This window comes from Hevea brasiliensis, chromosome 1, assembly GCF_030052815.1.
Source record: "Hevea brasiliensis isolate MT/VB/25A 57/8 chromosome 1, ASM3005281v1, whole genome shotgun sequence".
In the NCBI taxonomy this organism is placed as follows: domain Eukaryota; kingdom Viridiplantae; phylum Streptophyta; class Magnoliopsida; order Malpighiales; family Euphorbiaceae; genus Hevea; species Hevea brasiliensis.
In genome coordinates, this window is record NC_079493.1 from 1,278,024 (window position 1) to 1,302,477 (window position 24,454).

A 24,454-nucleotide genomic window follows, 5' to 3' on the forward strand; every position below is an offset into this window, starting at 1 on the left:
GTAATGGAAAGCAAATTAAGAAAAATATACCTGACCCAGATTGATCGATGATAGAGACAGAGAGAAGAAGAAAAGAAGAAAGCAACCAAGAAACTCACAGATTGCAACAAATTACTATTAACAGGATTGAAAAACTGAAGGGTATTTAAGTAATTTCACAAGCGAGATGCTTTTCCACTTTGCCCCAACTTATTTTCTTACTCCTACTTTCCCTGTATCCAAACAAGCTGTAAGTTTGGGAAAGAGAGAGAACGCGCCAACGCGGGGGTAGGTGTGAGATTGACCGAACCACCTCTCGAACACTTCACGTATAAAGACCCCTTCACACACCTCCCTTTCTTCTCAGCTTGACGTTCCCTTCTGTAGAGAACACCAAGCTTGAAAAAAAAAAAAAAAAAAAAACTCTGTATTCTTTCTATCATTAGAATAAGCGCAACGAAAGCAAACCAATTTAACGATGCAGGCGATCTCCCCTTCGTCTCCCCTCAAGTCTTTAGTCCCGACTGGGCGTCGACTCGCCCGAGTCACCCCCAACAAGCTTTATGTTCATTGCATCTATCGGTCAGATTCTGTCCATTTCTCTAACGGCGTTGGCTCCAGCCGAGCTGACTGGCAAAGTTCTTGCGCTATATTAGCCAGCAAAGTCGTTTCTCAAGAGCAATCCGGTGGAGATTCCGGTGGCGGCGGCGGCGGCGCTGACCATGTGGCTGCTGTCAACGGTCATAAGACCTCTATGGAACTTAGTTTAATCCCTCTCAACAAAGATTCTAATGATGATGGCAACTCTAATAATAACAAGCCCATGAAGCCGTTAACTATTACGGATCTGTCACCGGCTCCTATGCATGGCTCTCAGCTCCGTGTGGCTTATCAGGGAGTTCCAGGAGCATATTCGGAGGCTGCCGCGGGGAAAGCTTATCCAAACTGTGAAGCTATTCCTTGCGATCAATTTGAGGTGGCTTTTCAGGCGGTTGAGCTCTGGATCTCAGATCGTGCGGTTTTACCAGTTGAGAATTCTCTCGGCGGATCTATTCACAGAAATTACGATTTGCTTCTCCGCCATCGCCTCCACATCGTCGGTGAAGTACAATTACCAGTCCACCACTGTCTCTTAGCCCTTCCTGGCGTCCGCAAAGAGTACATTACTCGAGTGATCTCTCATCCTCAAGCACTCGCACAATGCGAGCTAACGCTCACTAAACTCGGACTACACGCCGCCCGGGAGGCAGTAGACGACACGGCTGGAGCTGCAGAATACATAGCCGCCAACAACCTTCGCGACACAGCAGCCATAGCCAGCGCACGCGCCGCAGAGCTGTACGGACTGCAAATACTGGCCGACGGAATCCAGGACGACTCAAGCAACGTGACAAGGTTCGTGATGTTGGCGCGTGAGCCAATTATCCCGCGCACGGACAGGCCATTCAAGACGAGCATCGTGTTCGCACACGATAAGGGAACGAGCGTTCTATTCAAGGTGCTATCTGCTTTCGCGTTCCGTAACATCAACTTGACTAAGATTGAGTCGCGGCCGCACAGGAACCGCCCAATCAGGCTGGTGGACGACGCGAATGTCGGCACGGCGAAGCACTTCGAGTACATGTTTTACGTGGATTTCGAAGCTTCAATGGCGGAGGTTAGGGCACAGAACGCGCTGGCGGAGGTGCAGGAGTTCACGTCTTTCTTGAGGGTCTTGGGTAGCTATCCCATGGACATGACCCCTTGGTGCCCATCGCGGGGAGATTAGCAAAACCCACCGATAGAAAATTCCAGAAAAAAGAAAAAAATAGAACCCTTAAAATTGTTATTATTTGCAAAACGAAAGGGTAATTGATTTTTTTTTTTTTGGAATTTTTTTATTATTTTATGTTTGGAATTTTTAATTAAATGGATGAATATTTGTTGGGGTAAATATTTAAATTCAAAATAGTTGTGGGAGTAACGTGTAAGAATGTGAATTACCATTTGGCACTCAATCTTTTTATTTTTATTTTTTTGAGGAAATCACTCAGTCTCTTTCTTGCACCTTTGTCTGTTATGCAATTTGAGAATACCCTTCTAAGGAAAAGGGACATGAAAAAGAATATATCATAAATTTTTTTATCATATTTTTCTTAATTATTTATTAATTTAATTTTAATCTAAAATTAAATTTAAAATCTTCTGATCATAAAAATAACTCTAATTATAGTCTTGTTTGACAATATTAACTATTTTAGTAGTTATTAATTATTTTAATATTTATTAACTATTTTATTAGCAATTAAATATTAGTTGTCAGTGGTTAATTATTTTATATAGCTGTTAAAATAAAAATGTTTCGTAAAAATAACTCTTAGATTAACCGTTAAATATAAAAATAGTGATAAAATTTTATTGATTCTAATTAAAATACTCTCTCAACCTTTAAAAGTTGTGAGAGATAATTTTTCATAAGTTATTCTCTTAATCTCTAAAAATTAATATAAATATCATATCATTAAACAGTATAAATAAAAAAAAATAATATTTTAAATGTGATCAAAATATTAAAAATTACTTTAAAAATTATTACCGAACAGGACTATATATAAACAGTCAATGAAACTTCTTATTTTTGTTTTTGCTTACTTTTCAATGCATGTTTATTGATGGGTTCAATTACTAATTGGTGTCATTTCATAATTTTCTACATGTGCACCTAAGTCATTTTCGGTTGTAATTTTCTTAACATTCTGTTCTATTCGGGCCATAATGTTTAAACTAGTTAGCTAATATTGAGGATTTGCTTGGTTTCCTTTCCACATGCTAAACGTTCTTCTAACCAATTAAGTTGCACACACTCTAGCAATTAAGAGTCCCTTTAACATTATTGTTAGAGCTTTTATTATTAAAAAAAATATATATTTTTTATATAATTTTAACAAGATATTTTTTATGTGAGAATTTATTGTAGAGTTTATACATCATTTATTAAAAAAAATAGTTAATAAGACTCGAATTCTCAATCTAATAAGAGCGTTAAATGAATCTTATTAATTAAATTGGGTAGATTTAATTTTTTTTCTTTAAATTTAAAATAATTATTATCCATGAGTTTGAGCTGTGAAATCTAATTAAGTTAATGATGCTCCTGCGGAACTAGTGCCAAATTTTGGGTTGGTGGTGGAAAAGAAGATGGCTAGCTAAGCTAGGTAGTTGTCATACTCACCCTTTCACCAGTAATCTACTGGTCTACATTTCAAATTTCTCCTTTCTTTTCTTCTTTTTATAATTATTATATCTCTTCATTAAAAAAAAAAATCTTGTTTGAAAGTCTTAATCGAAATTGATAATTTAAATTTTAATTTGATTTCAATTTTTTTAAAATAAAAATTTAATTCTAATGAGAATCAAACTGATCAATTCTAATCAACTTCATTTTAGTAAATTTCAATCTAATTTTTAATTAAATTAATCCAATCAGTTGAAATCAAAGAATTCATAAATTTTTAATTCATAAATTTTTTAAAGACTTTCAAAGCCTCTTTTGAGGTCTGTATTTCTTTTATAATAAATAAAGGAAGAGAGGGAAAATTATTAGGTATGACTTCTATATATATAATTTTTTTTCCTGTATTATAAAATGATAAGAGAAAAATAATTAAAAAGAAAGAAAGAAATATTTAATAATTTTTCAATAATTTAACAGAGAAATTAAGTGTGAGAGGCTGGTCAGGTGGAGACATGTGATGGGAGGAGAAGCACACACTCTACTTAACAATAGAATGAAATATATAAATAATAATGGCAAGTAAACTTAGTTAAATATATATATATATATATATATATATATATATATATATATATATATTGAAAGTTAGATCATTTTTGGACCTACCTAATATATACATTGCTATTAAATGTGAGGAAATTCACTTTGAAGACTTAATTTGAATATTGGTTGTATGTAACCTTCAAACTTAATAGTTGTTGTTCCTATCTCTATTCTTTTTCTATGTATATAAATGATTCTCATTGAAACTTAAATTTAAAATTTTATAATTTTAAAAATGAATCTAATATTATATAATTAAATTTCATTTAAAATAAAAATAATTTATATTATTTTATCTTAGTTTATTGAAATTAACAAAATTATGAATTTTTAAAATCAAAATATTAATATTGGTAACCTAATGAAATTAATTTATATAATAGCTTAAATTCCATAGAGTTGAGGGACCTTTCCTTATTTCAAGACTTTTATGATTTTCTTGACTTTGGATTGATGACATGTCCCTAATATCTTTTTTATTGGTCACTTGATATTTAATTAAAAGTACAATTCATTTAATGGCCTCATTATTAGATTATTTTACTGAATTATGAATTATTAATCAGAAATAATGTAAAAGTTTGTTTCACATTAAAATTATTATGGAGAAAATTATTTTTTAAATATATTAAATAAAAGGTTGAAAATTTTATAATTTATTTAATATTATTGTTAAGATTATAATTAAGAAGATAAATTAAAATTAATTAAAAATTAAATTTGATATATTATCATAGTAAGAATTTTAAAATAATATTTAAATTAATTTTTTTTATCAATATTTAAAATAATATTCTTTTTAAAAGCACTTTTTTATCCATAAATTCAATTACAGACAAAGCCTTAGTCCCTTTTGCTCTAAGCTTATATTTCATTTTTTTCATTGTAAAAAAAATTTAAATTAAATTTAATAAATTTTAGTAATTAAAATAATAAAATTAAAATTTTTAACAATATTTATTTTAAAAAACAGTTTTAACCTTTAAACAAATATTAATTTAATTTTAAAACCTTATAAGATGGGATTGGAAGGAAGAATTTACAAATTTGATTTTAAAAATTAAAAAAAAAGAGGGGATTTTTTTAAACATAGTTTTGATTGGGATTTAAACTCTCATAGTTTCAAATACAATTGTAATATTATTAAATTAAAATTTATTAATTAAATTATTTACTTTTAATTGAGTTGAAGAATATAAATTTAATAAAACCATAAACAAGAAACACAGAAGGGTATTTTGAATCCTTTAAAGAAATGGATTTGCAAGCGTGCAGCTTGTTTGAAAGCTGCTCATTACCATTGCTCACCAACCATTCGGGAAAGTTCTAAGCTTGAAATGTGGCATTTCAATTTCCCATTTTATTTTTGTCACTTTTTTTGGATCCTACTCAATAAGGTTGAATTTCACAATCAAGCAATTTGCTATATAGGTATAGAATTCCAATACTTCACATTAAACATGGACACCGTCCAATTTCAAGCCAAAAATGGAATTTGATTGTAGTTTTTGTTTTGGGTTAAAGCTTAATTTTATCGCCGTATTTATTAGAAAAGTTTAATTTATTAAATTTATAATTTTGGTTAAAATTAATCTAAAATTTAAATTTAAGATCAATTTAACAAAAAAAATCAATAGAATTCAGAAATTAAATTTCTTAATTAATTAAAAAAAATTGAATTTCTTATTTTTAATTTAAATTAAAAATTAAAAAATTTAACCCATAAATTTAAAAATTTTTTTTTACTAAATTAAGTTTAAATTGAAACTTCTAAGTTAATTTAGATAAAAAAAAAATTAAAATGAACAAAATTAAATTTGCCTAATAAGATACAGAAGCAAAATTGAAAATGTTGTCACTTTGTTTCCATGAGTTAGAGACTTGAGATTTGAAGAGTACTCCTTAATTTTAATTGTAATTGATTTGATTTAATTTAATGATTCATAACAACAATTAAGTCTTAATTTCAAATTAATTAAAATTAATTATATTATATATACCATTTTTCATTATTTAACTCTGTTAAATATTAAGTTTGCATCGATATCTAAAACTTATAAATCCTTTGATATCATTTCTCTCTACTTCATTTAAAGTCTTCCCTTTTCCTTCTCATTCTTTTACCTAATAACTCATTACACTTATGTAGTGAAGCATTTGATACTTTACGTTGGACATGATCAAACCATTTTAATTGACTCTCTTTCATTTTATCAAAAAATAATTTTTAAAAAATTACTGAATCATATAATTATAATTATATTAACTCGAAATATATTTTGTTGAATTTTAAAGTAAATTGCTAAGTGAAATAATTAATTATTTCTATTTTATTTTTAGTGCTATATATTATATTTCTTTTGAATTGACTAATTTATTTTTATCTAAAATCCACTCATCCATAACTAATCTAAACAAAATACCCAACAAGAAAATGGACAAAAATTCATTTACATAATACAATTATAACAATGTTCTTGGATTAATTAACAATGCAAAACCTTATCATAATAATAATATTTATAAAAAAAGAAAGAAAGAGTGATGCATTGATGACACTAATGGTGATTAAGAAAACAAAATAAAAGATTATTAGTGATGACATTAAAGGGGTTTGGTAAGGGGAAGAGATAAGGAGAGTAAGAGAAGGGAGTTGGGGTAGGTGAAGATGTTTTAGTGGGTGATGTCTGCGCCTACATCACTCTCTTTACTTATTATTATTAGTGACGCAATTCCTTAGCTAATCGCTGACGCACATCGTGGGCAATTCCTGACCAATTAACCAATAAATATGTTGCTTTCATTATTTATTTCTTAATTATAGCATAAGGATTTAAAAATTATTTAGGAATATCTAAAATAATCTGGACAGAACAAGTTATTAAAGTGTCTAAATATTTTAGTGTTGTTTAGATCGAATTGGTTCAACATATTCTACTCTGAAAAATAAATTTTCTAGCAATTACATTTTCAGAAATTTTATATTTGAGAAGTATAATATAAATGTATTTAAATTTTAATTGTTTCATGAAAAATATATTTTTTTATATTTTTTAGTTTTTATGACATTTTAAAAAATAAGTTAATAGAAAATATTTTCTTGATCAAGAAAAAAAATTTATTTTTTTAATAGAGAAAGTTATTTTTTATTTTTTAAAATTTAATAATTTTATTAAAATATAAATATATATATATATGAAATAAATATATAATATTAATTTAATATTATAATCAAATAATAAAAAATATTTTCATGAAAAATAAAAAATATTTTTTATAAAAAAACATTTTTCATGTAGAAATTATTTTTTTCAAAATAAATGAAGTCTTAATATGTAAATGAAATTTGCAAGAAGTAAATTTATTCTTTAAGTTACAAAATGCAATAATAATCATAATATAATTTAAAGGGTAATAAATAAATAAAAAATAAATTGATAAATTATTTTACACTTAATTGAAAAAAGTGTAATTTACTAAGTGCCTCTAAGTAGGTTACTTCTCTTGAAAAGTTAATTTAATAATATAAATTAAATATTTTTTTTTTATATTTTTCAAAAAGTTTTACTTTTTTAGTATAAGCCTTAAATTTAAAAGATGAATTAAAATATTTTTTTAAAAATATCATTTTAGATATTATTAAAAAAATATAATTATTTATAAATTCTTACATTAATTTTTTTCTATTTAATATATTTAAAGAGGTAATTATTTTCAAGAGAAGTAAATCCATAAATTCTTTTCAAATGGATCTAATGAAATGAAATGAAATTTTAAGATTTTTTGTATATTTCTATTGATAAAAATATTTCATTATGATAAAAAGAATAAATATAATATTTTAATAATCTTTAAATTCAGATTTTAATAGATGGATTTAATTTTTTTAATTCTATTAATTTGATTTTATTATTATTATTATAGATCTCATAAAATATAGTTCAGATCTAAGAAAAAAAATTAAAATACAAGAAAAAATATAAATGGAGGAGTTTTTATTAATTTTGGGTATCAAACACAATAATGATTTCATATTACTATAAAACATGTGTGATTTATTTTTTTATTTAAAAAATAAAAGAATTTCCTTTTCTTTAATTTACAATTGTATGCACATGAAATGACATGGTATATCATATAATTAAGTTATTATAATTAATTTCATTGTTATAATATAAATCTCTATAAATAATTAAAATAAATCCATTTCAAGTTAATAGACCATGTGGAGGGTAGAGTGACAAATTTATTCTGTTTCAAAATTTAAAATGAATTTTTTTATTTTAAATTGATTTTAAAAATTAAAAATAAAAGTGATACTCCATTTTTAATTTACTTACAAACAGGTTGATCATAAATCGAATATTTCAATTTCAAATTAGTTTCTACTTAAAATATTAAGTTAATTTCCAATGTTTTAAAATTAATTTTTTTAATTAATCCTTTTTAATTAGTTAAAATTATAATTTTAGAATCAAGGGGTATTAGATTTAAGATTTTATTATAATATTCATCTTGCAAAAATTTTAAAAGGTAAATAAAAATGAAAAAGGGGAATACTATACAAGAAAAACATGCCATACAAAAAGGGCAATGAACTTGAAAGATTCTTAAATTCCATTCAAAGTCACTATTGTAATTGTCTTGACCACACAAAAGCCTTTCACCTACAATTTGATATTTGGAGATGAGCTAAGCTTTAATTAATGAATAATTTAAAGAAATTATAGAGAATTTTATTATAGTTTAAGTGATTTAATTGTTTTCTTAATCACTGTATCAAATTGTTAAACCATAAATAAAAATGAATAATCTTTATTAAGAAGTACTTATGGGTGAGAATGCCTTACCTAAAATTAATTGTCAAATTGTAATGTCTAAATCAAGTTTGGTTGAAGATTTTTCTTAACCACCTTTCAAAATCAAGTGAATATATTTGTAATTAGAATTTCATTTTCAGTGTCATTTGAATTTCAGTTAATGATGCTCATTTCCTTTTTTTTTTTAATTCAATATTTTATTTATAATATCACTAATTTACTATTTATACACATCATTAGATTTTTTTTTTTTATACTAACGTGTTTTGAAAATGACTTCAATACCACTGAAGAAAAGCTTATTAATTTAGTTGAATATCCATTTTATAATATAAAAAATAAAAATTTTAAATGATATATTTAATATAAACTCGACTTTATATGAAAATAAATATAATAATTATTATATTAAATATTTATATAAAATTAATTAAAAAATATATATATAATAAATACACATATTTATACGTAAATATTTATGCTATTTTTGACTGATGATTATTATCTTAGTAGTTAATAGTAATATTAGATAGCAAAAACTTTAATTAATTTCCATGCTCTAATTATTTAGGAACCTTTTTTTCTCAGTTTGACTGCAAAATATCTCAGCATAGGAATCACACTTTGGAGGGTTTTTTCTCCTTTAGATGAATTTTACTTATATTTTTCCCTTTAATTAAAGGAAAAAAAATCTAAATATTTATAAAAAAAAAAAAATAAAGGTATTCTGTTGAGAGTGGGATTTGAACCCACGCCCTTTCGGACCAGAACCTTAATCTGGCGCCTTAGACCAACTCGGCCATCTCAACATCTATGCTTATTTTCCCAGTTTTTTTATGTTAAAGTTAACAAACATTTACTAATAATTAATTATATTATTTTTCAGGTTAACAAATGAGTTTTATATATTATTTATTTTATTATTATTTGAACTATAGTGCGAAATATTATTTTAAAATTTTTAATTTTGATTTAAATTTAACATAAATTTAGGACAATAAATTTTATACTTTTAACAGCAATATATAAATTTCTGCTAAAAAATTTTGACGGTAAATATTTTATAATTGCTAAAAAAATTAATAATGGTAATAATTATTACTGCTATATCTTTTTTATGTACTATTAACGGTAATTATTCATATTACTGCTCTATATTAACTTTATAATGGAAAAATTAATATTATTGCAAATTTTTTTTTACTAATTCTAAAATTTATTGTAGTGATAATAACTCTTATTGATTTTCTTTTAATTTTCTTTAGTATTTAAAAGGGTGAGATTTATCATCTATGAAAATTGAATCCTAATGCTAATTTTTTCACTAAACTAAAATAATAATTATTTTTTCTGTTGATAATATATGGTGGTATACCTTATATGTATTAATCAAATTAAAGAAAAATAATAATCTTTTAGGAACTATATTAGTCTTGCATTATCTCTACTAGCCAACAAGCTCTCCAATCAACCAAATTCTACCCAATCAAGAACAGAAAAGTTTGGAGCTCAAATATCTCACATAATATATGGTGTTAATACAGACACTAATTAAAGGAAGTAATTCTAATGCATTAAACAGTTTAATGACAAAAAAAAAGAAAGGCAAATTGGGGACCTCATCCACTAATTCTAATGCATTAATTAAAATATTGTCAAATCTTGCTGGATTTGACAACTCTAATGCCTAAAAGTGGGATGCTATGATATACCTAACTTAAGGACTGATTTGATATTGTTATTTAAATGGTTGCTAATAAATATTATTTTAAATATATTAGTAAAATACCAACTAAATTATCTAAATATATAATTTGATCAATCGAATAATAATTATCTTAATTAATTTTATCTGAGATTTTGAATTTCACTTTAATTAAATTTTTCTCAATTAAATCCCAATAAAATTTTATCCAAATTCTATATAAAGACTTTAAACCCCATAGTCATGTATGTCATTTTCTTTTAATCAATATTTTACATTTATTCTTATACTAACTCTTGATCTCGACTCATTTATTTTCTGTTTTATCAGTTTATATTTATAAGAAATTCTCATGAATCGTAACATATATCAATTATAAGTTATTAAAATTTATTTTTAAGTTAAATTTATAAATTTCAATTATAAAAATTAAAAATAATTAAACAAATTTTCTAATTATATATATATATATATAACCATAATCTTAATTCTTAAATATGTTCTTATTAATGGTTGTTATTAGTGCACGTTTGACGATGGGACTAGGCCTTCATTGAGGAACTCTCAATAAAAGATGATAAAGTTAGATATCTATTAAGTTTAGACATTTAATTTATATATGCACAAAATCATTTGTCTTGTTTTAATTAAATATATAGGGATTGCCCCATGGATTACAATAAGCAATTATTAAATTCAATTATTAATTTTTATTCTCTCAATTTTGTTTCTTGATATTTTCCTTTTCTATATATTCCAAATGGTTGGTAGTAAAATAAAATTTCAATATGTTTAGAATTATCACTGAGAAAAATATATTATTAAATATATTAATTAATTAGAGATATTAAAAATTAATTTAAAATTAATTTTCACATATATTAATTATAATAACTTTAAAACAATTGTCATTATTTCATAGAAGTAGCATCACAGAATTGGAGTGTGGACTTAGGAGGTATTCCTTATAGCATTAAGTGATTCAGACAATTCTATAAAGCAAAAGAAAAGGGAATCATAGAAAAGCTTTTGCATTTCCTCTTCAATGGCTGAGAAGAGCTAAGTTAACTTCCTCAACAACCATATAAATTCATGTTCTTGCTTGCTTTCTATCTATCTATCTTCAACTTTCACCATTTGAACTTGATGACTGCTTCGTGTAGAATTCATGCATGGCTACTAGAATTGCTGAATTTGCTAAAGCATAGTTTAAAATTAATTTTAGCATAAAGAGGATGAGGCCCAGACCAGGCCACTAATTCGCTTCCTTAGAGCTAAAAAATACAGTAATAAAATCTGAAATGGGCCTTAGTCCATAAAGACAAAACAGTGTTAAGTGTTATTGATTAGAAGCCTATAACCAAATGAAAAAAAAAAAAAAAAAACCCATGGAAACCTAAATGATAAAATATAAAAGGTGAAAAATGATAGGTTTAATGAGTAATTAAATCAATACGATCATGGACATTGAATGAATAAAACATGATAGTCCTGCCATTAGGTGAGCTTTTGGATGAGTATCATGTGGCTTGGGATCACAAAGTGGGCTTGTATAACCATTTGCAGAAGCTGAGCGATCGCTGAAAGTTGGTGACAATCACTTTATAGACTAAAGGAGTCATTATGAGTGAGTAAAAAGTGAGATGCAAGACAAGAAATGGCCAAAGGATTAAGTGGAGTTGACACTTCAATACTCTTAAGTTAGTGACAATTTAGAGTAAATAAATGAGAGAGTACATGCTGAGAGTTAAGAATTTAAGAATGTTATATGATTGGTACCCACAAAGATTTATATACCGTGTGTCTAATGGAGAGTTGCTAGGTGTCCTGCTAGAGTAATTAAGTAGGTAAGTGGATATATCATTGGATTCATACATGTAGTGAATAGAAGTTTGGTTGGCCACCATACAAAAGGATAGCTGTTGCCTTCATCTTTTAGGGTGTCAGTGACATTTACTTGTTATAGAAAGATCAATGTCTTGCTCTAGTAAGCATGCCAATGCATTATCTGAATAGGATTTCTTCAAGTTTTTTGATATTTAATGTGCTCAATCGGCTATTTAATGCTTTCAGTCAACTTAAAATGACTTGGTGCATGCATGCGGCACATTTAGTATATACTCATAGAAGAACTTAAAATGCTTGGAGGAATTTGTAGAGTTTGCATGGGCCGTCGTTATTGAGATATGCAAGTCAAGAAACCATTAGGTCTGAGCTCACTTTTTTGGGGCCAAAATAGACTTCTGTGATCGTAGACGATCTCTGCTCCTGTGGACACTGAGATCATGATCGTAAATTTAAACACGTGGTGTGATATGGCGTGTATTCTTTTATTATATTTAATATAATTATAAAAATTAAATAAATTAACTAACAAAGCATAAAAAAAAAAGGAATAAAACTTTTAAAAATTTTGCAATGGAAAAGTGATTCACTAACACTTTAGCTGTAATGAATCGCTATGTATCTAAGCAGATTCTTCCAATCATAAGTTAAACAAATATGAATAATCTAATTTGCAGGGTACCAAAGAAGAATGAAGGAAAGATTGACCCCAGCAGACTAGAAGGTCAAGAATACTTCTTGATAATAAAAAGAAAAATCTAGTGGTCGCTGAGCAAACAGCCAAAACTAATGCAAGAACATGAAATGCACGTTATCTTGCAAGTCTCAATGAATCTCGTGAAAGGGTTTCGTTTGGTTGATAGGAAGCAAACAAAGGAGGACATTGTCAGATATTTTCTCCTGAAGGTGTTTTGTTTGCTTGATAGGAACCCAACAAAGGAGGAAACAAAATTTTTTTTGAAATGTGACGAATTCCTCCATTGTTATACATCATTTTCCTTTCCTTTCCTCCTTTCAATGAGTTGACGACAACGATGATGCATCATATTTTGTATTTGGATTCGTCTGAGAGCAGACATAAACGTTCAACAAACAAATGTTCCAATTCCATTCCCTAGGGAGTTAGATTGTACAAGAAAGATAAACCTTCAAGGAATTCAAACGCACCAAATGGCTATCTTTGGTGAAGGTTTTTTTAATCTTATAGCATGAAGTTGAAGATTCATTTCTTCAAAAAGAGAAGCATAATCTACAATTTCATTTTAAAATTTGAAAGATCACCCATTGTAATTGGACAAACGAGCATTGACATTCTCTAACAGGTAATGGCACTCTACCATTTTCAAAACAAACATCCTTTAAGTGCATAAAGAATATATCAACCATTCATTAATAGTTTTCAATATTATAAGATCTCAAGTAAAGTGAAACAAGTGATGGTGGGCAACAGCTGTTAGCAAATAGCAATTCCAAAAATTTTGGCTTGTGCTTGACAGTGTCAACCACTGCCGAGCCCGAGACCACTATATGTCAGACAGAGTGACCAGTCAAAGCCTCCTCTTCCTCTCATCAAATCCAATTAGTGGATACTGCCCTGCTTCTGTTACTATCACACAATCATGCATTGCAGTGCCGTGCATTGCATTTGGAATTCTAGTTAATGCAACAGCCTTGTCAGAGGGCCTTCATCTCACTTGTACAGTAGCTATAGGTGCTTTCTTTGCATGCATTTATATGCAGCAGATATCACCCTCTTCCTCCACCCAACTCCCAACTCCAACTCTTTCAACACACACACACTGACACACTCTCTCCCCCGTGTGAACCATGAAGCAACATCTTTCCCACACTGTTCTTCTCCTCGTCCTTCTTTTCCTTTTTTATTCTTCAAAATTGTCAGCACATCCCATGATAAGTAAACAAGGTATATTATATTGCTTCCCCTTCTTCTATCTTTCCCTTCTTCGTTAATGACTAGCTTGTTTTCAGAAAGCAGAAACTGATGAAGTTCGCATCTTTTGCAGAGCAAGAGCAGGTAAACTTCAATGCAATGACCAGCCAGGACTCTATTGTGGAAGTGGACAGCAGTAGTGAATTGGTTAGTGTATGCTTTCCCTTTTTGTCCTTGTGAATCTAAAAAGAATGAGCAATATATTTTTTTCTCTTGCAGCTAATGGGTTCTGAGGTCTGTGAAACTGGTGATGAAGAATGTTTCAAGAGAAGATTAGTCTCAGAGGCTCATTTGGACTACATCTACACCCAGCACCACAAGCCTTGACGACTTACAAATTCAGAGAGATTTGAAGTTTCATGTTTTCTATTTAATTTCCAGCTCAGGCCTAGATTCTATAGAATCCAGGTTAAATTTATCAGCTTCTTCTCTAAATGACAGCATCATGTTTGAAAGCCACTAGATTTGGTTTTCAAGGTTCCTTATTTTCTCTTCATAATGTAATTATTTTTCTTTTTGTTTCATTTGACTCTGATGCAACTCGAACTCAAGAACTCCCAATTAGGATAACTTTAGTACTACTGAAAATCATTGGCTTTTGTTATGTCTCTATGAACTGTGATTTCTGGTGCTAAGGGAATATATGGAACCTTATATTTCACAATACAGAAAGAGAGAGAGGAAAGTGAGGAAGGGAGAGGGATGGAATTACAGGTTCAGTAGGGGAAGTTCTGAAGCCATATTGCCAGAATACAGAAGTTCCAACTTATACGAGAAGGGTAGTGCAGAAACTTTTAAACTCTTGGCTTGTGAATTGGGGAATAGACATTAGAAAGGCAATTAATGGATAAGTCCTCTGTTAAAACTCAGTTATTGGTGACAAAAGCCAGACAAGATGTAACTCTTGGCTAAAGAAATTAGTATGATAATGAAAATTCATAAGCCATCATCAGAATCTGCATGACTCAAAAACCCAAGAGCAATCCTCTCTCTCCAGCAAAATTCTTCTTTTCAATCATAGAAATCAAATTAGTGATTGGACCATTGATGCCTCATGTGGCCGCCAGTTATCCTATTGTCAATTATCACTACATAGAAGGGAGATAATCTCATATTCTCAAAGCAAAGTGGCCAATAATTATGTGCCTAGTTCAGCAAATACAGTTCCATTAGACCCACTTATTACTTATCATCTTCTGTTGGTTTCCTAGTCCAGGACCTATCAACAAGTGTCCATGCCTCATAGACAGATTTCCTTGGTGTGCCAATGATGTGAGTTTTAAATTTACTAGTATGGAATTGCTCAACATGATCAAACTTGGGATACTGTTAGAAATTAGCAGATCTGCTTTTAAGATCAATTATTGATGCAATCCAAAAGGATGTAGGAGGAGAATGTTTCTATTTGGCATTAGATACTAAGTGCCTGTTTGATTAAGTGGTTAGAAGCGACTTTAAATTTTTTTTCAATATTTATATATATATATATATATAAATAAATGACTTAATTGATTGAGATTCGAATTTGAGATTTCATAGCTCTCGAGACAACTCTATTATAACTGAGCTAAAACTTATTAATTTAAATAAAAAATTTTAAAACTCAATAATCAATAATTAGTAATTAAAAAATAAAAATTTAATAATTAACCGCATTTGTTGAATTAGATTGACCTTAAAACAATGATGATTTGTGGAGTTAATCTAGTGATTAATTGTCTAATTTGTATTGTTTAGAGACTACAATAGATAAAATACTCTCAAAAATTATATTATTTAAATTCAAATTTGATTAATAATCACAAAACTTAAACCCTTCTAAAGATGATTAAAATCTATTTTAAATTAACTACTCACACCCGTCTCACACTCAATTATTATTATTTAAACTCATTTAGTTTTATATATTTTAATTAATAATTTATATAAATTATTTATTAATAATCTATATTTAAAAATAATAATTCTATAAAAAATTTAAATTTATTTATTTAAAATATAATATTTGAAATTTTATCTATATGACTAAAAAATTTATTATATTTAGTTAATTATTTATATAAATAGATTTATATAATAATTATTTAATATATAAAACTTGAAATTAAATCCAAGTATCACTTTTTTTAACTTAAACTAATTTCACATTGGATTATAACTACTGAAATAAATTTTAATAGAGTTGGATTGAATCGTATACAATAATCCCAATTTGTTTCTAATAAAAATTTTCTAGCCACCAAAAAAAAAAAATGATATGCAGAGTTAAATCAATGGGCCAACCTAGCAATTTTTTCTGAAGAGCTTCTATGATTGAGTTTGGGTTGCTGTTCATTGAGTTTGAGTTGTAGGTTTCAGCCTTTTTATTTATTTATTTTTTAACTCAATAATACAATAGACAGGCCAGAGTCATTTGATGGATTTCCCCTATAGTTATAGCATTCTCCCCTATAGTTATAGCATTCTTTGCTCTTCTGGTAGCAGCAATACTTCTTTGGAGTTTTGGTTGTAATGCTTCTGGTAAAGAGGCAATATAGGTATGCCTGAGGTTGACATCATTGTAACCATTAAGCAGATAATAGCGTTGAGTCATGCGCTGATAGTGTCTTTCAATGTCTGATCTTTTTAAAGAACAGCAACGCATATCAAAGAACTCTTATCTTAACTGCTTGCTGTATAAGGATGCATCTTCGAGAAATTCAGCAAAGAGAGCATTGACTGCTTTAAAATTATAAAATTTCAATCTAATATGTCCCTTATTTATATCTGTCTATTAAAAAAATTAGATAATTTATATTTTTAAATTATTTTTAAAAATTGAAATTAATAAATTTTATTTTTTAAAAAATTAGTTAATTTGCAAAGTTGGGCTCATCACTAGGCAAAAGTCTTTACTAAAAATAACAATAGCAAAGTAGACTTGGTTGTCTTTATATCATTATATCCACAATGTGGACAAAGCAAAGCCATAGCCTCACACTATCACACAGTTTAACACCAAAATCATGCCCTACCCATTTTAGTTTTCACATATGATAACCATTCTCTTAGATAGCAATAGAATTGACAAAACACTCATCTTTTTTTATTTTTATATATAATTATTGAAAAAATTATAATAATTAAAATCTGAAAAATATAAACTTTATAAATTTTTAATTCATTATCTTTAATTTTTAATTCATTTGTTTTAATGGTGATTAATGTGAATTTCAACAAATGTATTATTTTATTAATAAAAATATGTATTATAAATTCATTTATTTTTATAAAAAAAATGATTTTATTAAATTTTAAAAATGATAAAAACATTTAATTTAATTCATATATTTATTAGAGAAGTTCAATTTAGTTAATTTTTAACTTTTTATCTAAATTAGTTTAGAAAATTTTCAATTTAAACTTTATTTAACCTAAAAATGAAAATTTATGAGCTAAACTTTTATTTTTTTAATTTAAATAAAAAATAAAAAAATTAATTTTTTAATTTTTTTAATTTTAAAGTTAAATTAATTTTAAACTAAAAAATTTAAATTAAATTAAAAAAATAAAAATAATTAAATTAAAATTTTTCAATAAATAAAGATAGATGTAATTGAGATTTAAATTTTTTAAAATTAAATTATAAAATATTTTATTTTAATAGGGACCAATTGCCTTATATCACATGAAAGGTGACATGGCAGTAGCATGGCACGTCACTAAATTACCAATAAGATTGCAACAACGATTCAATATATATCTATATATATATATACATGGAAAAAGTCACCAAAGACCAAAAGATATCGAGTTTTCTTGGCTTGTTTCTTTCGTTCTCTACTCGTTTTCTCTCTGTAGAATTTTCTTTCACGTCCTGTTATTCCCTTCCTCTCCCCTTGCGATTGTCGTAGAATCCATGGCAGCTGACCTCCAAATCCAATGGCATGCAAAGAAGAAACCTTTTTAACTCAACAAGGAAAGGGTTATTATTAGTTTCTTGTTCATTTTTCATTTTCAAGATCCATGGGTTCGTATCAATTCCTTCACCATCCAAATCAGGTACGCGATTCTCCTTGTTCTACCGATATTCGCCGTGGGTTTTCCAAGTCCCAAATGTTCCTCCAAAAGATTTTACGAATTATTGCTTCATACCCACCACAAGAAACCTCGAGAGTATCGTCTTTGAATCGTGAGTTAGAAGAGAATAAGGGACTGGGTATCGATTTGAACGTGGGATTTTGCCCATCGCCGGAAACTGAACCATCAGAGTGTTTAAGTTCTTGTAGCGTTGTGCATAAAGTTTTTAGCAACTGTTCAGAGGCGGATTTTGGTGGAGTTTTTGCTGCGGAAAAGAGCTCATCAGAAGGAGAATGTGATCCTAAAGAGGTCAGGGACCAGTTGGGTACTGATTCTCCCACAATTGAAGCAATTGGTGAAGAATCTCGAAACTTAGAAGTTTCAGAAGCCACAAATCTGGAAGCAAAAGACGTCAAACAAGAAGCAAAAGAAAAACAAGAAAGTCTTGATGGTGATGATGGAGGGGTCAAAATAGCGCCGCCGTTTCAAGAAGAAGAAGAAGAAAAACGCAAGAAAAATGGTTGTTTTTCTCTTCCCATTGAAGCAGCAGAAATGGTTTCCGGTAGTTCGGAGGATAAGGAAGAGTTTAAGGCTCCTCCAAGTCAAGAAAAAGAATCAGAACCAGCTAAAGTTAGAAACGGTGAGTCATCGAGAAACAGCGAGGGTTTTAGCGTGGAAAATTCGTTAGCAGATAATGAAGACACATCTCCAGTGGTGAGATCGAAGAGAGGAAGGAGCCAGGTGCTGCCGTCCAGATACAGAGACTCTGTTATTCTTCTTGCGCCGTGGAAGCGGCTGGCAGGATCACAAAGACCAGCAGCCGCACCCATGGTTTCCACGAAGAGAGGTAGATTAAATAATAAATAATAAATAATGATAAATTATAATAATTATTATTATTATTATGCATTTATCTTTTTTACTTGTTTGGTAGTTACGCAAAATGGCAGCAGAAAAGAACAATACATTACCTGTAATATTGTAGAAGAAGTGAAGGATTCTTGTTTTTAGCTAATAGATATTAATGGATATTGAAGTCGTCTTTAGAGCCATGAAATCTAATTATCTTTAAAGCTGTGAAGAATCGAGTTCGTATTCTAAATTCAATCGTCCTAAAAGAGATTAGAAGGTGGATTAGAAGCAGAAGAAAGATTGAGAGGAATCAAAGGATAGTCATCATATATGATAAACAATTGATGCTTCTACATTTGTTGTTTCCATGACTTTAAAAGTGTAATTCCTAGTTCCTTTGTCAACTTGGTATATTAATGGAATTTTGTTGTTTGTGTTTATTTATTATTTAGTCGAAATTATTATTATTATTATTATTGAATTTTAAATTTAAAATTTTCTAAATTTAAGGATAATTTAAATAATTTTAGAATCGTTGAATTTAAGTTTAATTAATAAATTATAAAAAAAAGGAAAAATAGGAGTATAATTCGAGGAATTCTCAAAAAGTCATCAATTTTAATAATATTTTTGTTTAAAGCTGTTTAGAGATTATTGTGAGGAAATTTCAATTTTGTAAGATATATAAATTAACCTATTTTTAATAAAAAAATAAATTTAAATTTACTTTTCGCTTGTTTTAACAAAAATAGTTTATGTATAGAAATATTTTCTATAGAAAATATTTTTTTATTATTTGATTTCAATGTTAAAATAATAGTATGACTTATAAAATATTTTTTCTTATTAACTTATTTTTTTAAGTGTCTTAAATATTAAAAAATATAAAAAAAAATATTTTATAAAAAAATATTTTCTATAAAATAAATAAAAATTTAATCTTAACAAAAACACCTTTATTATTATAATATAAAAAATAATATAATATAAATAATTCAATGGATATTTACAAGAATACAAATAAGAAATCAGCAATAATAATCAATTTTTAATTAGGTCAATTATATTAAATTTTTAATTATTTTATTCTGTTAGATATTAAATTTACATTAATATTTAAAATTTATAAATTTTTAATAAAAAAAGAAATGAGATAATTATAGAATTGAAGGAATAAAGGTTGCAAGAATGATAAAGGGAAAATCCATAAAAGCGAAGGGCTTGATTGGAAGAGGGGGAGAGAGAAATCCTAAGATGCTATTCAAAGGGTGTGCAAGAAATTGGGTTTGGTAGAATTAAAAAAATGGTAATTTTGAAGGGTGCAATGTAAGTGGACTAAAAAAGGGGGCCAAAAAGATTCACAGTGATATATCACAGGACATGGAAATTTTGAATGGCTTTTAATCTTTAAGCAATAAAGAGAATGTGGAAAGGTCAAATTGACTGCCATAGTGGCTTTAACGTTCTTGACTGAAATTTTGGATATACACTATCACCTCAACACTCAAGCCATTTTCATATTTGTACTAGGCCACACAAAGTGCCAGCAAAAAATACACCTGATGGAGAAATATTAGATAAATTTTAATAATTATCTTTGAACTTATAAGATTATAATATTATAATCATTTAACTTTAAAATATAATATAAAAATCTTTTAATTTTTAAATTTTACTCGTTAAAATTTATCCAAGAAATATCTAGCTGTTTTTAATATTATTAAATTAAAATTTTATTTTTTAATTTGTTTTTATGTTACAGAAACTGAAATGTTTTTCAAATTGACTATAGAGCTATGAAAAATAATTCATATGGGAAATATAAATAAAAAAAAAAGAAATTGAAATTATCTTCATATTAATAATGGATGGATCATGGGTATTTACAGGATGTTGATATTTTTTTATTGTTGACTCTATTTTTGCTATAACCATACACTCAAATTCTATTTTATTATGGTGTATGAAAATATAAAATAAAATAAAATATTTTCATTTACACAATATTGTTGCATAGTAATATTAAATTAATAGATCATTTTCTTTTTGCCCGTTAAGATTTTGAATTTCAAAATTATAAAACAAAATCATGGCTAAAAAGACAATTAACTAAAGCAAAAAATATGAGTTTATTGTTATTGTTTTTTTTTTAGCTGAAAAAAAAAAACTTTCTAGATGTAACGGTTATTTTCTCCTTAGTGTCACGACCCAACTTATGGGCCGGACCGGTATTAGGATCTGGGCCAGCCTAAAGCTCCGAGGCCCATAGTAAGCCTAATTATTCCTCAACCCATGACTAGGCCCACAATTTAGGCTCAATATGCATATAAAATAATTTAAATTAATCTGTTATAATTTTATTTCGGGCCAACTTAGCCCAGTAATTATCAGAAACTAAAATTAGGGGAGCCCAGCTCAACCCTGTTACATCATTTACAAATTATTTAAAACTCATAAAAATTTTCATTTATTAATACAAAAACTTAAATTCATGCAGTCCCTGATAGAATTAATGCTACTACTAGTACATGCGGAGTCCTAAATTACAAATTTGAAGAATAATAATACAATTAAGTAATCTTTTCATAACCTGAGAGGAAAGGGACAGGTTATTCTGAAAATGTCTCATCCTGTAGCCTGGAAAAATATGGTGAACAGGAGTGAACGTTCGACTCAGAGAGTAAAATATCAATTTTAACCATAATTTCTATAACTATCTAAAACTAATGCACCCTGTAGAGTGAATTGCAACATCAGCAATAATTTCACATCATAATATCAAAAAAGTAATTTGGAAAACTCACACACTTAGTAATATCAATCATAATATATGGGAGCTGATCCCCTATACAGCTCTCTTAATCCAACCTGTGCCAGCGAAGAACTCAACTCGGACTTCCACTTAAATAACCAAATTAGGGTCCCAGCGAAGAACTCAAGCCATGTCTACCTCGAAGGACCAGGTCCCAGCGAAGATCTCAAGCCGTGTCTACCCGTCCTATCCATAGCCAACACCACATCACACGCACGCCAACGCACGCACACTGCTTCAAATTACCACAACAACATACATGGCACTTTAATAGTTGTGAATGCAATATAAAACGTGCCTAGGGTTTAACTACATATATAAATATACATATAAGTGATGCATGAGCATGCTTGAACATATAATAATATCGAAATTACAATTAAAATTAATATTTTACTCACAATACACCGATGACTATTGTGGCTGCTGGATGCAGGAAAATAGCTGACATCGATCACCTAATAATTAAATTATAAATTAATTAGTACTAAGTCAAAATAAAACTCTAAAGAGGCAACAGACAGCCTAATTTATGCCGAAAATCCGGCAGAGTTTCCCCTACACCCGGGACCTACCCAACCTGCAAAAAGGCTTAAATAACACTTCTAAATTCAACTCATATCTCATCATCATTATATGGCCCCTCTTGGGCCCTCCAAACCAAGCAATAATCAAAACCTTAAAAATTACGTTTTAGCCCCTATAATTGACATTTTATAAAAATCTACTCAAACATGCCCTAAAAATTCTAAAATTTTGTTCCGTAGTCCTTAATAATATTATAAGGCTATTGCAAAATGAATTGTAATTTTCTAATCACCCATGAATATTTTATTCAAGAATTTTACTCGATTTCATAAGTTTCCAACAGCTAACATATTCTTAATTCAACCCAATTCAATATTCACATATTTAAACCTCCATCCTCAAGCTTCAACCAATTGTATAAAATTTAAATATCTAAATTTCAAATAATCTTATATGCCCATGTGCTAAAAATCTAACTAAAATCCATCTATATTTTTCAAAAATATTCTACAATCACTCAAAAATTCAACAAACACCATAGAATATCTCCAAATAATTTTACTTTCATCATATATTTTTCTTAGAATTTTTCTCCAATTTTTCCTGTTTAAGAAACACTGTATTTATGCTCCACAGACAGAGAAATAATAAAAATTGTCTTACCCGAAGTTTATCTGTGTTTCAAAAATTCCAAAAATTTATGAGGAAGCCTCTGGAAGTTGAATTATCTCCATAGCCCACCGGAGCCGCCTCCGAACCACCGCGCACGGTGGCCGGCTGCCGGTCGCTGGCGACATTTGCCGGATCTGATCATACCACCATGTTCCTCTCCTCTTCCTCAGTCCATAGGTGGTTTCGGATTGTTGATCCAACGGTCGGATCATCCTAGATCTGACGAAAAAGCTTGAAAAATCCGAAATTTCTCTCCTCCATATCTCACTCATCCGACCTCCATTTGCTGCAAAATTGGTATTAAAAGAAAGCTCTCGGAACAAGCTTTCGAACGCCACCTGAATCGCCTCGATCGGACGTCGGATGAAGCCAGAATCGCGCCGGAAAGCTGCTGCCCACTGTGCACGCATTTTCTCTCTCTTCTCCCTCTCTTGCCGCCGTTTCTGGTGTCTGGCAGTCGCCAGAGGGTCGCCGGCCGGGTGGGGAGCCGCTTGGGAGGTCGTCGACCGGTCACCGGATAAAGAAAGAAAGAAGAAGAAGAGAGGGAAAGAGAGGAGACAAGAGAAAATTGGGGGGGGGGGGGGGTTCCTCCTCCCGATTTTCAACCTTTTTTTTTTTTATTTTTTATAAAAAGCTGGTTGTGACAGTGGAAATCCACTGTCACACGCTAAAAGTCCCATCTTTTTTTTTTTTTTTTGTTACACTTAGGTTCAGGGTCTATGGTTAAACGATTTCATTAGTCTTTGATTTAACTCCCCATAAGCAAATTTACCACCAAGTCATAATTGGTATCCAAAGAGTCACAAGTATGGACTATCTGCAGTCAATTTACCCATCTACTCAAGACGCAAGTGCAGGGAGTCGAATAGGAGTTAGACGCCTCCAACTCCTAAGGCTCACCACTAAAACACCACGCTTGCAGCCATAATAATGCATCGATGAAGGAATGAATGATTTGATATGTTATCAAGAGATATTTGACTTAACTTATGAAAATTAATTTTTGAACACTTTGAGCTAATAAGAATTTAAAATTTTAAATAGTTACGTGTTTGATAAAAGTGCTTATAAATAACTAATAAGCGGTTAATATATTTTGTAAAAATAACTTATAAACATATTTATTATTAAAATAATTAAAAAGACATTAAGATAAAATTTTAAAAATTAAACGAGGATGATATAATAAAATAAAATATTTGGATAAACTCACTTATAAGTATCAGGCTTATAAGAATCAAAATAAAAAGTTGAGTCATCCAATTTATTTTTTTAGTTTATAAACTCAACTTATGAGCTCAAAAATTGTTATCAATAAATAGGCTAATTTATATTTAGAGCTATAAACTAGTTTAAACAGTTTATAAAGTAAAATAAATATATTCTAAATAATAATGCTTAGATTGTATATTTC

The 24,454-nt window shown here is 28.7% G+C and overlaps 3 protein-coding genes and 1 non-coding gene across 4 annotated transcripts; 3 read left to right on the forward strand and 1 right to left on the reverse strand.

Moving 5' to 3' along the window:
* Positions 1-221: 221 nt before the first annotated feature.
* LOC110652687 (arogenate dehydratase 3-like) lies at positions 222-2,004 on the forward strand. Its single transcript, XM_021808303.2, has one exon. It carries the CDS (start codon positions 458-460, stop codon positions 1,745-1,747), a length of 1,290 nt encoding a protein of 429 aa, XP_021663995.2. The 5' UTR covers positions 222-457; the 3' UTR covers positions 1,748-2,004.
* A 7,340-nt stretch (positions 2,005-9,344) lies between these two features.
* TRNAL-AAG (transfer RNA leucine (anticodon AAG)) lies at positions 9,345-9,425 on the reverse strand. The gene has a single exon. It is a non-coding gene; the product is annotated as a tRNA-Leu (tRNA).
* Positions 9,426-13,671: 4,246 nt separating this feature from the next.
* Positions 13,672-14,639, forward strand: LOC110664690 (putative phytosulfokines 6). Its single transcript, XM_021824451.2, has 3 exons — positions 13,672-14,090; positions 14,191-14,264; positions 14,337-14,639. Exons 1-3 carry the CDS (start codon positions 13,994-13,996, stop codon positions 14,442-14,444), a joined length of 279 nt encoding a protein of 92 aa, XP_021680143.2. The 5' UTR covers positions 13,672-13,993; the 3' UTR covers positions 14,445-14,639.
* A 3,242-nt stretch (positions 14,640-17,881) lies between these two features.
* LOC110664672 (uncharacterized) lies at positions 17,882-19,468 on the forward strand. Its single transcript, XM_021824438.2, has 2 exons — positions 17,882-19,023; positions 19,111-19,468. Exons 1-2 carry the CDS (start codon positions 18,123-18,125, stop codon positions 19,185-19,187), a joined length of 978 nt encoding a protein of 325 aa, XP_021680130.2. The 5' UTR covers positions 17,882-18,122; the 3' UTR covers positions 19,188-19,468.
* Positions 19,469-24,454: the final 4,986 nt, after the last annotated feature.

What these genes read in the sequence shown, in the direction of transcription:
- LOC110652687 (XM_021808303.2), top strand. Translation starts at nt 458, where the DNA reads ATGCAGGCGATCTCCCCTTCGTCTCCCCTCAAGTCTTTAGTCCCGACT.
- LOC110664672 (XM_021824438.2), top strand. Translation starts at nt 18,123, where the DNA reads ATGGGTTCGTATCAATTCCTTCACCATCCAAATCAGGTACGCGATTCT. An exon ending in CATGGTTTCCACGAAGAGAG is followed by an intron (nt 19,024 to 19,110) that starts GTAGATTAAATA and finishes CTTGTTTGGTAG; the next exon opens with TTACGCAAAATGGCAGCAGA.
- LOC110664690 (XM_021824451.2), top strand. Translation starts at nt 13,994, where the DNA reads ATGAAGCAACATCTTTCCCACACTGTTCTTCTCCTCGTCCTTCTTTTC. An exon ending in TCCCATGATAAGTAAACAAG is followed by an intron (nt 14,091 to 14,190) that starts GTATATTATATT and finishes CATCTTTTGCAG; the next exon opens with AGCAAGAGCAGGTAAACTTC. An exon ending in TGGACAGCAGTAGTGAATTG is followed by an intron (nt 14,265 to 14,336) that starts GTTAGTGTATGC and finishes TTTCTCTTGCAG; the next exon opens with CTAATGGGTTCTGAGGTCTG.